Below are 13,292 nucleotides of genomic sequence, written 5' to 3'. Positions count from 1 at the left end.
GTTTAAACTAATCCCACATGGTACGTAGTGACAATATATGGACACATCTGACGTGGAGCAATATTAATGGTCTTATTAGGCAATAATTAATTAATATCACCTTCTAAAAACAGAAAGTATCAAACAATTACAATAATGAATAAAGCGAATCAAATGTTTATTTTTAATTTTTTTTAAAATAAAGAATAAAATAAATGAACTAGAAAATTAAAAAAATAAATAATTAATAATTAATCGGAATAAATATGTTCCATGTGATAAAACACCACCGACCCAACTTGTAAGAACTTTCAATGGAAGAGGCAAATAAAATAATATAATATTAGGTGTAAATCTTAAACTACGTCGACATCTGAAACTCTCCTCTATAAATCTTAAACTCCTGCAAGCGATAATGCCCATAAACAATCGCCGACACAGTACTTCAAGGCTGCAAGCTTCTTCATGATGAATCTGTACGAGCTCAAGAAACACGAACTTTACAAATATAATCAGTGTAGGACAGAGCAGGGCCCGATGGATTCCGACTTGGCTGTCCTCGAATCCGTTCGAAAGTATCTTCTTGGCGATTTCGAACCCACTGGGAGTACTTTTTACTCGGCAATGGGTTTCGACAATGCTAACGTGGTTTGTAGCGACGTTTGTCTTCACGAGACTTGGGGTACTGGTACTGGTTCATTGCCGTTGAAGGCGGGCAACGCCGACGTTTACGGTCCGCTGCCTGATGCCATGAACTTCGGATGGGCACCGAAGAATGGAGTTGCAGTGATGGCGCAAATTGTGGAGCATTCGGAAGTGGCGGTTGCGCGGGAGTGTCAAGTGCCGCGTTTTAGGGGAGTGAGGAGGAGACCGTGGGGAAAATATGCCGCGGAGATAAGGGACCCGAAGAAGAACGGTGTGAGGGTGTGGCTAGGGACATACGAGAGTCCCGAGGACGCGGCGTTGGCTTATGACCGGGCCGCCTTTAAGATGCGCGGCTCCAAAGCTAAGCTCAACTTTCCACACCTGATCGGTTCAGATAATTGGGAGCCGATCAGAGTGACCCCAAAACGCCGTTCGTCGGGACCTTCATCGACATCGTCGGATACAGTCTCTCCGAAGCCCAAGCGAAGCAAGAGAAGAGGTGGCTCGACGGCTCTAATATTAGAGGATTCAAGTGATCAGCTTATAGAAAGTTCATGCAGGAGCTCGTCGGTCGTTGATGATGAACTTGAAGAATCAATAACATGGTCATGGCCGCTGTCTTTAGATCACTTGAATAATGACATCGCAAATACGTTTTTGCATCTTCCTAATGATATCTATATGTAAGAAAAAATAATCCATGCTTGTAACTCCATGTTACGATTAATTAAGCAGATTTCTGAGTACATCAAGTAATTCTCTTTTGATATTACACAATTTCTTCTCAAATGAAAGATGAATTAAGTTGCTAAGAATTTGAAACAAAAGTTTAAATACATGTTTGTTTCTGGAAATTTATCCCAAACTTTGAAGTTCGATCATCACTTTTAAGTTAATGTTGTAGGTCGAATTGGTGGTTTTCAAAATTAAGCTTAATTTTGTATTCCTTTTTCTAATTTGACAACTATAATATTGGAGTAATTATAATGAACCTAATATTTAATAAGCACCAATATATATAAAGAAGTGTTGCAGATATAAAGAGATTATACAAAAATAAATTTACAAACTAGCATACCTTCATGTGATGTGTTATATCTATTTTATAATAAGAATAACTTTATAATTTAATATATCACATCAAACGACGTCAAATTAATCATGAGTTTACTTTTATATAATCCAGTTGTAGTTAAAGTATTTCTAATATATATATATATATATATATATATATATATATATAAACGTGGGTTCCTAACCCCACATATCCTAACAGGCTAACGTGTGTTCTGGCTACTGTTATTATATTTAAATTCTTTCCGTTTTAAAATTGGAGTTGCATGGATTTACATTTTTGTAAAAAAATAAATAAACGGATGAGATGTACTGATCATCTCAAGTACTAAATCTTATCGATTTGTCCAATATAAAAAGAAAAAAGTAGTTCATTATGTATTAATCAGCTATTTAAGTGAAGAATAAATTAACGAGCTAGCTAGCTAGCTAGCATGAGAATTTCTCAAGAGAAGAAGTTGAAATTCGGATGATTGTCCGAATATGTATACAAAACATATATTTGCAAACGGGAAAAAGAAAAGAGTAATCTTATTTACATATAGTAATGAAGTGTGTAAGTACTACACAATTATTTTGAAATGAAGTGTGGTTCATTATTAAAAAATTAATTTTTTCTATAGCTCCAAAATTTATTTATTTTTTTAAAGGGATTGTACGATGTTTGCGTACTCTACGACTACAAATATTATTTCTCAAAATAAAAGTTATATTTTTAGGTACTTAGAACAACTTGTTTGCCAATATAATCGAGTTTTGACCTGAAGTACTATTAATTTATGTCTTAGCAAAAGGTATATGGGAAGTAGAAATATCTTAACCACATAAAAATCACACAAAAGTAAATTAAAAAAAAAATTAATGTAATTTAATGTAATATGTCAGATAATTATTAAATTATTTTTATTATAAAAAAATCTAACGTATTATATGAAATATATCAATCTTTGAGTTTATTTTTATGAATTATTTTTTTTTAGATATAGCACTCTCATATGAAAGTTATATATCTTACGAGTAACATGCATGCATTTCCACGTAGCAAAAAGAAAAAGAATAAAAAAATTATTTAATGCGCGTATGTTACATTAGTTCAATGTTTAAAGCTAGGGATTACACAATGTGTGCGTGGGGGCGCGCGCAATGGCATCCTTCACCTACTTTGCGTGTATCGTAATCTGTGCATGGGAATTCGGAAAGAATAAATAAGGAATATGGTAAAATACCAGCACGAAATCCGCATGACGCATGCGCTTCATTGATTGTCCTTGTGATTCCGAATAAGTACGGCCATCTCTCGCCGCCCATGCATGCCTTGGAAAAAACAGCTATGACTCCGCCAACGTACTACAATAATATTCAAATTTCAACCTTCCATACGCGCGCGCGCGCGCGCGCATATATATATATATATATATATATATATATATATATATTCCCAAAAGCTTGTTTGTAATCACAATTATCTTAAGATATTTTCGGATTATTTTATTATTATTTATAAACAATTCATTATTATTTATAAATAATCTGTAATTTATATTATTCATTAGTATTAGTATCCAAACAAAGCCTAATACTAACAACAAATCTCAAATGTACAATACTCACCTAGTTCTTTTATAAAAAATAAATCACATTATAAAAAAGGTGTTCTTTCATACGTTTTCATGACGAGATCTATTTTTATAAAACAAATTTTTTTTATGATAAGAACTCTTTTTTTTTTTATAAAAAATACAGGTAAGACTTGTACATTTGAGACTTATATATATGATTAGTCTCAATAAAACAACAAGTATTAATTATATACAGTATGATCATGCCGTTTATAATTTTGATATTTATAATTTTCTATTTATATATTCATGCTATGCTTAGGTTAATTTGTTTATAATTATGTAAATAAGATCTACATGATTCTTCAAAACGAAAATATAAATTATATATGTACTTTGAATATTGTACGTGACTGATCTGATCTCATAATTATCCATATATATGTATTTATTTAAATTAAAAATATATATATATATATATATTTATAATATATTTCTCGAAAGAAATTATGAAAGTATAAAAGGAATACAATTCATGAATTCAATGATGAGGGATGGACGACCCAATGATCTTTTGTTGTTAATTTATAGCTTGGTTTTCCTGCAGCTGTTACGTACAAACAAATCGTCAATGATTCTCAATGGATAAAATACATACAAAAAAAGTTCTCTTGTTCTAAGACGTCATTTTTTAAAGTAATTGTTCCGACCAATCCTTCCTCCCCTTTAAGATTGAAGAGAATAAACAAATAAACGAACCAACGAGATCATCAAGTCCTGACGACCAAAGAAGTACTATTTCAGACACGAAAAACACACGACTATAATATATATTTAATGAAAAAGGAAACTTCATAGAATTGCAAAGAGATATCAGCTACAAAAACACAAAACCTCTAGAACCTATATATATATATATATATATATATATATTTGTCTATCATGCATAGTACACGGCCTTGTCGAAGTCCAATTGCAAACTTGCAAAAAAAAAAAAACCTCCGGAAGAAACACACACAGTGATCCGCTTGAGAAATCTTCATCGATCAATTCCCGCTAGCTAGATTCAACATGTTCGGAGAAAGTATAATCTCGGAGTCCGACTTTGCTGTTTTAGAGTCGATATGGCAAAATCTTGTCGACAATGATATACATGATGATGAAAGTACTGCTGCGTCAGTTTCTGCAAAAGTTTACGAGAATAAGGAGGCATCGTTGTATTGTAGGAGCTCAAGCTTTAGCAGCAGCAGTAGTCTCTTTCTAAAGGAGAGCTGGGGTGACTTGCCGTTGAAAATGGATGGGACGGAAGACAAGATCGTTTACGGTTCTTTACGCGATGCAATCGATGTTGGCGGTCATGCTTCGTTGGTGCAGAATAATTACGATATAATAATGGGAACAGATATGATCAGTACTCATGTATCCATCAATAATCAAGAGCTTCAGGTTCCGAGGACCCAGATGCAATTTAGGGGAGTGAGGAGGAGGCCGTGGGGGACATATGCGGCAGAGATAAGGGATCCAGCAAAGAAAGGCGCCAGAATGTGGCTAGGGACATACGGGAGTGCCAAGGATGCGGCTTTGGCTTACGATCGAGCCGCCTTTAAAATACGCGGCTCAAAAGCAAAGCTCAATTTTCCTCACCTTATTGGCTCTCATGATTGGAAGCCGATCAAAGTGACCACCAAACGAAGCTTGCGGAAGCCATCGACTCTGTCAGAATCATGCGATGGCTCTCAGGAGCCTAAGCTGAAAAGGAACAAATTTATTGGCACTCCATTTTAGATATTTTTGGTTGGTATGACTGTTTCTCATTCTTTGTTAGTCGAGACATACATTTAAGAGCCCATCATCCTTGCTAGTTAGGCATGCGCGCAAGACATCTGAACGGATGGGTGGAGATTTAAATTAATCATTGTTACTTCTTTTTGTATATGTTTTTTACTTTAATAAAACCTCTTTAGAACTCGCAAATAGAATTTTGAGTAGCAACCTCGTTACTGTTATTTGATTGATCGATCAATAAACTTTTCTTTTTTAATTTTTTGTTTTTTTTTTATGACAGAAAACCACCCTACAACAGAACCCTTGAGACTCTTATCCATAGAACTTAACCTTTCGGAAAGACTAACACAGCAACCTATCATCATGATCTCCCACTTAAATCTCTATTTGATCCCAAGAAGAATCAAAAACCATAACATGAAACTTATGCCTTACCACTTGGGCTGCCCACGGGTGGATTTGATCAATAAAACTACAGCACATTTATGGTTTTGGTTGGTCAAAGTATATTTAGTCAGAGATGTTGATGAAATACGGTCGACACACGTTGGCGCCACTTGTCGAAGATTTTTTTTGGGGGGGGGGGGGGGACATATCGTCAACTAGCCAACGTGGGAATCGTATTCTTTTCCCTTTATATCCATAAAAGAAAGCGATGAAAACTTCAAACGCACGGACGGTACGTTGTCACACACAATGATGAAGGAAAATGATAGTTTGCACGACAACCCTTCTTGACCGTCGTTAAATTTTATATCTATTTTTTTTGTCAAACTTTTGCATTTTTTTTAAAATAAAGTATTGACTTCTCTAACTGATTTTTCCTCTAAAGAAAATTCAATAATTAAAATAATAATAATAATAATAATAATATTTAGGTTCGAAAAATAGCAATTTAGATCCAGCAAGTTAGATGGACAGCAACCATAAAACTATGAAGCCAGATAAATCTGAATATAGTAGTAGTATAGGCAGCTATTTCATCACAAGACAGATTTAATAACAAGATCAACAAGTACAAATGATCAAATTACAAAAAAAAAAAAAAAAAGATGAACCGCACCACCACGTACAAGCTCTCTTTCTTTTCCAACTCAGGAATACGAGCTAATTAATTTCAAAATATGAGGTTAAAGATTTTGATAAGAAAAAAAAAATATAAAGTTTAAAACGATGACTACAATTTTACCAAAGTATCATAGCCCCCACCAAAGCAGAATCGTCCGTTGCTGGAATTCCATGAACTGAAAAAATTGAGCAAGTAGCCTAAACGACAATCCCATGCGCCCCCACCATCCATGCCTTCCAGCTACCGGAGTCTCCTGCATATTTAGTCGTTGATCAACCAGTCTTTTTTTTTGGCAAAATTAATGATGCAAATCAATAAATATTATGCAACTTTTGCATAATCAAAATTAAAAAAAAAACCCAAACCGGACTTTTGGACACTCTAGTTTCTAACATAATTTTAGTAGTCCATATTACTGAGAATTATGCATGGATTACATAAAAAGGTGACCTGTCCATTCGAATTTGGTGGTAAATCAATCAATAATTGAAACAAGTGTGTAAACACAACATCAGATCAAAACTCTGAGCTGGATTCATATATGCAGAATCACTGAAAAATGCAAAAGTGTATTAAATTACCGCTTAGGACGACTTCGGTCTTCCTCATAGTCCATCACTCCACCAGGTTCAGAGTAGATCTCCTCATGCCCTCGGAAGTCAATGTCGGCCTGCTTACAGTTTGTAACTTCTGCCACAATGTAAGTAAGACACATCGACCAACATATCCCAAACATAAACACTAATCTAATACATTGTGATTACAGGAGATCTAAAGGAGCATATCATAAAAGATATGGAGTTTGTACAGAACCATATGGTTGCGACTTTTATGAAGTAATGATAAATATTTTTTTATAAGTAACGTAATGATATATTTAAGGAAATTCATGCTTCAAAACCTTAAGAGCATGGGACCAAGTGTTTTGACTTGTGACGCCCCCTCAAGCTTACAGAAAGAGGGTACAAAACTAAACAATAATAAAAGCAACGTGGACTAATTACAATGGCATACCACAGTTCGAACAATATTGCAATTATAACCCTATTCAATTTCAATGTCCACGGCTCTTCTTACTCCCCCCATCAGCAGCCATTTATAATTTCTATGACAAATTCTAGAACTACACCAAGGGCCAAGCTACAAAGCAATCGTTCCATTTCGTTAAAACTTTTAATTTAACTCTCTCAAGTTTTAAGTCCCTTTTGTTGGTTTTGTTCAGGATTGGAGTATAAATAGCAAGTTCTATTGCTAATTAAATCGATTGGCTGTATTTTCCTTTTTTATTTTTTAAATTAATATGGTACAACATTGTATTTATTTATTAGTAAATACAGTCTGATATCATATCCCATGACCAGTCATCGATATTTGCTCTAGGTCAAATTGGTCCCCCCCGCCCCATTTTCTCTCTCTATCAGTGACCCATTTTACTTGTTCAAAACTTAATAATAAATGCACATAGAGCTCCTACAGACAAAAATGGGTTTACAAAATTGAATGAATAAATTTTTGAAGACAATTTCATTTCCATGGGATGTCCTACTTTAGCATTTAGATGTAGCGTTAAGTAATGAAGACAATTCAAAATGTAAAACTAGATTCAACTGACCTTGAGTGAAAGGGACTTCTTTACTTCTTCTACCCGATCTTCAACCTCCTTCCGGTGTTTTTTGTCCAACTCACTCATACTATCAGCCCATTTAATCTTCTCTTGAATAGACATAAGTAGATTATCTGATGTAGCCAACCTATCAATGTTCATAGATATATATTATATAAATCTGACAACAGTAATAACCATGATCTTGAATAGAAATTTAGTAAGTCATGAGGTGAGGCAAAGGCTAGCATACCCCTAGATATTCACACACAACATTATTTGCTAAAAGGACCAAGTAAAACCCATATAGCATGGGATTACTACAGCTTACTAGTGAGTTGTATCATTTTCCATGTACTAAAAGCGACAACCAGGGTCTATAGTTGAAGACAAAAGCAGGACCAAGTCATGTGAAAGAGATTGTTCAAGAAAAGGAGATTCATTTTCACAATCAGACGAACCACCAAATAAGAGCATAAAAGTGACTCAAATGCTATTTGAACCAAATATGTACCAGTTTGACAGTGTATGTATCATGCTCCCAAGTTGGCCAGGTCTTAGATCCCTTCCTGCTGCGAATTGAACCTGCAATACAAAAATATATAAATAAACAAGTTCATAAAAGAAACAACTTAAAGACAGCAGAGGATGATGAGTTCAAACCTCAAAGCATCTGCGCAACTGATCCAGCTTCCCTCTGACTATGCCCTAATAGCAATAAACACCAACATAACAATCAGCACATTCTCATTATGTTTTTTCATCTAACAGGGTTATAGTAACCCCCCAACCAAAAGAGAAATAAATAAAGGCAGGGAGGTCCTCCGAGAACCCAAACTGAAAAGTGTGTTCAGGCAAGAAAAAAGAGAGAACTTCAATTAATCATCCATATCATCTTTTAAATTACAAAAAAAATCTGTATTTTAAATATAATAAAGGCATGAGCTGCTTAAAGTAAAAATTGAACAACCAAATATAATAGGATTTGCAATTTGTGCAAAGAATTATCTTATGCAAACAACATAATAGCTATATTCCAACATCATTAAAAAAAAATATCCCCAGAAAAAGAAAAAAAAAGAAACAAACAAACAAACTGGCATCCCCACTAAATGACTGTGTTTGCTCAGCAGTTAAAAAACACCACTGTAGTAGCCTAGTAGGTCATTAGGATGCAACAGCAATATGGAAATCAGAAGGAAGAATACCTACCGCATACATGCACTCGTTGATTAGGAAATCTTCCAGTTCACGTACATTTGTGACATCTAACTCCTGCATTAGTTGATCATAGGGTAGAACCTGGGAAAGGACTCAACAATTAGACTCATATAAAAAGACATGAGAGGAAGAAGATGACTAACACGCAACTAGAAGGGAAAACTTATTCAATGACCTGTATGGGCCTTCCCCATAAAATAAGAAGGCAAAATAGCACACGGAAAACTTGTATAATATAACAGGAAGTTCAAAGGGAGAATGTACACACAAGTTTTTAAAGTAGCGACTTTTACCGCATGGTTTTCAGTAAAAGAATGATGTGATATAATTAGTGACTGAAACCTACATGCCAAATCTGCCCTGGGTTCAGGGCAATGAAGCACTACAAACATTTATTTCTCTCATAGGTGATGATTATTACTTGCAAGTTTAAAAAAGAGAGGGAGGGAGAGAGAGAGAGAGAGAATAAGTTTCATAATTAGAAAGGGTTCCAGTATTTCCAAACTCTCGTGATTTAATTCAATTCCTGCATTTCAATAGAATCTACTGCAACCAGAATTCATTTTGCTTGCAAATAGAACCTTTGATTGATAACTATCTATATAGACCAGGAATACTAGCCAATCAACTTGTCTGCATTAGGCTGCAAGTTGACAGCTGTTTCAGAAAACTTTTAAGATTACTAAGCTTGTTGAAAAACAAAACAAGGCCACGGTAACCATTATACTCAACCAGGAAGGAAATTATCCTGTTCAAAAATGGAAGAATTTAATAAAAGAAAATAATTCACAATATAAGGAAGAGTACCTTGTTTGTCTCAGCCAGTGTAAGTACAGTAAGTTGCTTCAATTTGAGGACTTGTTCAGGGACCAACTGCGGAAGACAGCCAGCATTACCTACAACAATAGACAAAATTCCATCAAATTATGCATTGCAGAAGCAAGACTCAAAGGTGAGGCTTAAGGGCAGTGAATTGTTAAAACATTTTAAATCAAGACAAATATTACCATGGTAATTATCCAACATCTGGATGAGCTTCCGTTAGTTTAGTGCCACATAATTCACTATGTTGTTTCCCTTTGTCAAGGTGGACAATTATAGATCCACTATTTATACTAAATTCTCAGAGGAATTCTAGCCAACATCTGGCTGGTACAAGGGGAAGAGGGTAGGACCAAAAATTAATGGATCAATAGGGGTTGCACATATCATCAAACATATCAGCGATTTGTTTCTTGAGAAGAAATATCATTGTCTAGGATTGTAAAGGCAGCTAATCATTAATTTTAATATCATTATGGGAGACTTGCAATACTACACATCCGTAATAATTTTAGCACTTATTTCATAGGTTCAAATGTATGGGTCTAAAAAATACAGATTTGACTCTGGAAAGAGCACTTGAAACTTTTTTCTCCAGAAGCTACCAGAAAACCACCCGAGGGGCCAACTGTTCCAGCTAAGGGGAAAAACCCACTGAAACTATTTGCAACACCAGAAAGAATATTGGAAAGCTAGAAGAGTAAGGAAAATTTAAAACTTTAGAACCGACTTCTCAAAACCAGGATGCGAAGCCCTTAATTCACCTTTGCTTTATATAATCTGTCAATTAAAAAAAGGTCAGCTGTTTATTCTCTTTTTCTTTCTTTTTAATGGCCCCGCACATGTTACATTCCCTAAAGTCATAAACGTACCAATGATGGAATCTTTGAGGATCGAAAAAGGATGATAGAGGAGATCAAAACTTCTATTTTTATCAATACTCATTTATCTTGGACTGCCTCCATAGACTTTAATAGGCTAAATTTACATGATTTTCTTGTAACTTTATCTTCTTCTTCTAACTAAGAGTTTATTTTGTATACTTCATGTATACTTGAGTTGCGCCTTTTGCGCTTACTAATAAAAGATGAATTATTACTTATACATTTAAGTCGTAAACCTACCAAACTTATGAGAATACCAAATATGCTGAATGTGACCTCACCCCCATGGATGACATTCAGCTGATGAATTCTACATGTACTTATAACTCCCATCCCTCTCACTAGAAGCACCAATAAACCTGCCTAATCTGGAAGCCTGTCCCTTCACCCCATACTACTTGTCCATGTTTGTAAACTCAACTTTTTAAGAGAAAATCATTACTGCTGTCTCTTAAATAAAAATAAAATATAATTTATCCGGTTATCATTAGAAAGTTACCCACCCCTTAAGGAGATATCACTCTCGCCTTCCACCAAATACACTTCGGAGATGAAAATAAAAGACTAAAGTATTTGGCACTGAAAATAAAATAAAAGAAAAAGAAAAAGGATAGCAAGAGGATATCCGCTTACGTTTAAGGCAATAATATTAAGCACAGATCAGAAGGGAATAAGCAAATAGCTCTACAACGAGTAGCCATGCCAGCACATCAGATTATAATGAATAATGAATGTCCTCATAAACCAAACCAACAATTAGGGAGTAACAAAAAGGAAAACAGTTACCAAAATGAAGCAAGACTTAGCATGCTTACGTTTGTAATCACTCCAAGTGCCATGTGCAAACAAACGAAGTACATCGAGGTATACAGAATTTGAAGTTCCTTCAAGCTGCAAAAGCTTATAGTTAAAACAAAGAAAAAGGGTGATTTGATTTTAATTAGTGCTGAATAACCCAATTCTTCAAGGCACTCAACCTAATAATATCAAGAAAAGAGCCAACTCCAAAACTCCAATATCACCGAAAAATAAAAATTTAAAATTACATTAAATCAACAAAATACAGTCCCGTTCCATGTTTCAATCCACGAAGCATAAACATCGGTATCAATTAAGAAAAAGAAAAGCAGAATTTCCAAAATCCATTTACTAAATACGATTTCCAATCTTTTTCCCAACTTTTCTAGGGAAACCAAACAGAGCAGAGAGCAAAACCCAAACCTGCAGAACTGAGGGAATGGCGAGAATCTCGGAGAAGGCGAAGAGGGATGTATTCGAGGTGGCCTCGGCGATGAGGGGACAGAGGGCCGAACCCTGGAGAGCCGACGCTTGCTTCACGAAGTGATCGATGAGGTCTGCTTGCTTCTGCTCTATGTCCATTTTTTATTTTTCTGCTTTGTCCCTTTCACGCAAAGAATCTAATTCTACAAAATTGAAATCAAACAGCGAACGATAATCGTGTGTCTGTAAAAGAGAGAGAAAAGAGAGAGGTTAGGGTTTGAACTTAGAGAAGAGGATTGCTAGTTGTGTGAAGGGGTCCGAGTGAATGCCATACATACTACTGCTGCTGCAGAGAGTTGCTGTTGACGTAAGTTCGGAAGGTTTTGAGGGACGCCCGACCCCAACAAAGTTTGTCCTCCTGCTTCGCTCTTTTTCGTTGGCTTAGGTTTGTTTGGACGTTGAGTTGAGACATTTTTTTTTATAAATAGTAATTAGTTAAGATAATGGAATGAGTTTTATGGAGTTTATTTAATATAAATTTAGATGTATTTAAATATTAAGATAAATTTAGATGTATTTATGAAAATTTAAAAAATATTATAGAATGTATGCCTCACGTATATAGAGTGTTGAGTTGAAAAACCTAACTCTATCACTAAATTCATTTCAACTTAAAATCTTTTTATATGTGGGACCTATAATTTTTTCAACTCAATATATTTTTACACGTATAACTCATAATTTTTTTTAATTTCTTATAAATACATATAAATTTATCTTAACATTCAAACACATATAAACTCATTTTAAGTAGGCCTTATAAAATTTACTCTACCATCTCAACTTACTATTATTTATAAAGAATTCAATTAATCTCAACTCAGCTCAACATCCAAACAAAGCTTAAGTCTTCAATAAAATACTGCTTGTAAAAATATCAATACAAGTAAAAAATATAAGTGAGTGTAGGTTATCAATTCTTGTAACCTCCTCCTCCTCCGTGCTCTCTTCCTCCTCCCTTCTCTTGCTCCCTCTCTCCCTTCTCTCCCTCTCCGACAAAACTACTCGAGACGGTTCCCTTCATAATTAATTTTTGAATAAATTTCTCGTTAGGTCCAATTCATTCTAAGTAACTCTCCGTAGCTTGACCATCTAACTCAACTATAGTTTCTATCATCTGTGACCAATACTCTTGTGTCAATTATTAAATATCTGCTGGTATATCCTTGTACATAAATTTAGCACCCAACTCTTCGTATGACCAAATTATAGCTTTTATTTTCACAAAATCAATGACTCCCTTTAAATTATCTTCTGGACCAATTGGTATTTAAATCACCAGTGGTTTAGCACCTAAATTTGTCACAATCATGCTTTTATTTTATTTTTTTTAATTAGTTTGGTTACTACGGGATATAGCAAACGAGAAT

At 34.7% G+C, this 13,292-nt stretch overlaps 3 protein-coding genes across 8 annotated transcripts; 2 read left to right on the top strand and 1 right to left on the bottom strand.

Annotated features, from left to right (window-relative positions):
• Window positions 1-412: 412 nt before the first annotated feature.
• LOC121239435 (ethylene-responsive transcription factor 1-like) lies at window positions 413-1,311 on the top strand. The gene has a single exon (XM_041136684.1). The coding sequence runs from the start codon at window positions 445-447 to the stop codon at window positions 1,309-1,311; it is 867 nt and encodes a 288-aa protein (XP_040992618.1). The 5' UTR covers window positions 413-444.
• Window positions 1,312-4,213: 2,902 nt separating this feature from the next.
• Window positions 4,214-6,171, top strand: LOC121238501 (ethylene-responsive transcription factor 1-like). The gene has a single exon (XM_041135399.1). The coding sequence runs from the start codon at window positions 4,329-4,331 to the stop codon at window positions 5,040-5,042; it is 714 nt and encodes a 237-aa protein (XP_040991333.1). The 5' UTR covers window positions 4,214-4,328; the 3' UTR covers window positions 5,043-6,171.
• On the bottom strand, window positions 6,021-12,342 carry LOC121238500 (COP9 signalosome complex subunit 7). 6 transcript variants are annotated; one of them, XM_041135397.1, is made up of 10 exons: window positions 12,197-12,342; window positions 11,863-12,105; window positions 11,457-11,532; window positions 9,743-9,831; window positions 8,927-9,016; window positions 8,378-8,422; window positions 8,229-8,299; window positions 7,724-7,862; window positions 6,693-6,801; window positions 6,021-6,364 (listed from the first exon to the last, which is right to left on the bottom strand). In XM_041135397.1, the coding sequence occupies exons 2-9, from the start codon at window positions 12,019-12,021 to the stop codon at window positions 6,727-6,729; spliced, it is 744 nt and encodes a 247-aa protein (XP_040991331.1). In that variant the 5' UTR covers window positions 12,022-12,105; window positions 12,197-12,342; the 3' UTR covers window positions 6,021-6,364; window positions 6,693-6,726. The 6 variants fall into 6 exon arrangements, with proteins under 6 accessions (XP_040991331.1, XP_040991332.1, XP_040991326.1 ...); XM_041135398.1 differs by having other exon boundaries at window positions 6,693-6,798; XM_041135392.1 differs by having other exon boundaries at window positions 6,693-6,781.
• Between the last annotated feature and the right edge of the window lie 950 nt (window positions 12,343-13,292).

This window comes from Juglans microcarpa x Juglans regia, chromosome 7D, assembly GCF_004785595.1.
Source record: "Juglans microcarpa x Juglans regia isolate MS1-56 chromosome 7D, Jm3101_v1.0, whole genome shotgun sequence".
Taxonomy (NCBI): domain Eukaryota; kingdom Viridiplantae; phylum Streptophyta; class Magnoliopsida; order Fagales; family Juglandaceae; genus Juglans; species Juglans microcarpa x Juglans regia.
The sequence above is the reverse complement of the archived record's forward strand: the minus strand, read 5'-3'. Positions and strand labels throughout refer to the sequence as shown.

Coding starts and splice junctions, on each gene's coding strand:
- LOC121238500 (XM_041135392.1), bottom strand. CDS start 12,021: ATGGACATAGAGCAGAAGCAAGCAGACCTCATCGATCACTTCGTGAAG. Junction 9,832..11,456: donor CACTTGGAGTGATTACAAAC/GTAAGCATGCTA, acceptor CTATTGTTGTAG/GTAATGCTGGCTGTCTTCCG. Junction 7,863..8,228: donor ATACATACACTGTCAAACTG/GTACATATTTGG, acceptor GAACATTGATAG/GTTGGCTACATCAGATAATC.
- LOC121238501 (XM_041135399.1), top strand. CDS start 4,329: ATGTTCGGAGAAAGTATAATCTCGGAGTCCGACTTTGCTGTTTTAGAG.
- LOC121239435 (XM_041136684.1), top strand. CDS start 445: ATGATGAATCTGTACGAGCTCAAGAAACACGAACTTTACAAATATAAT.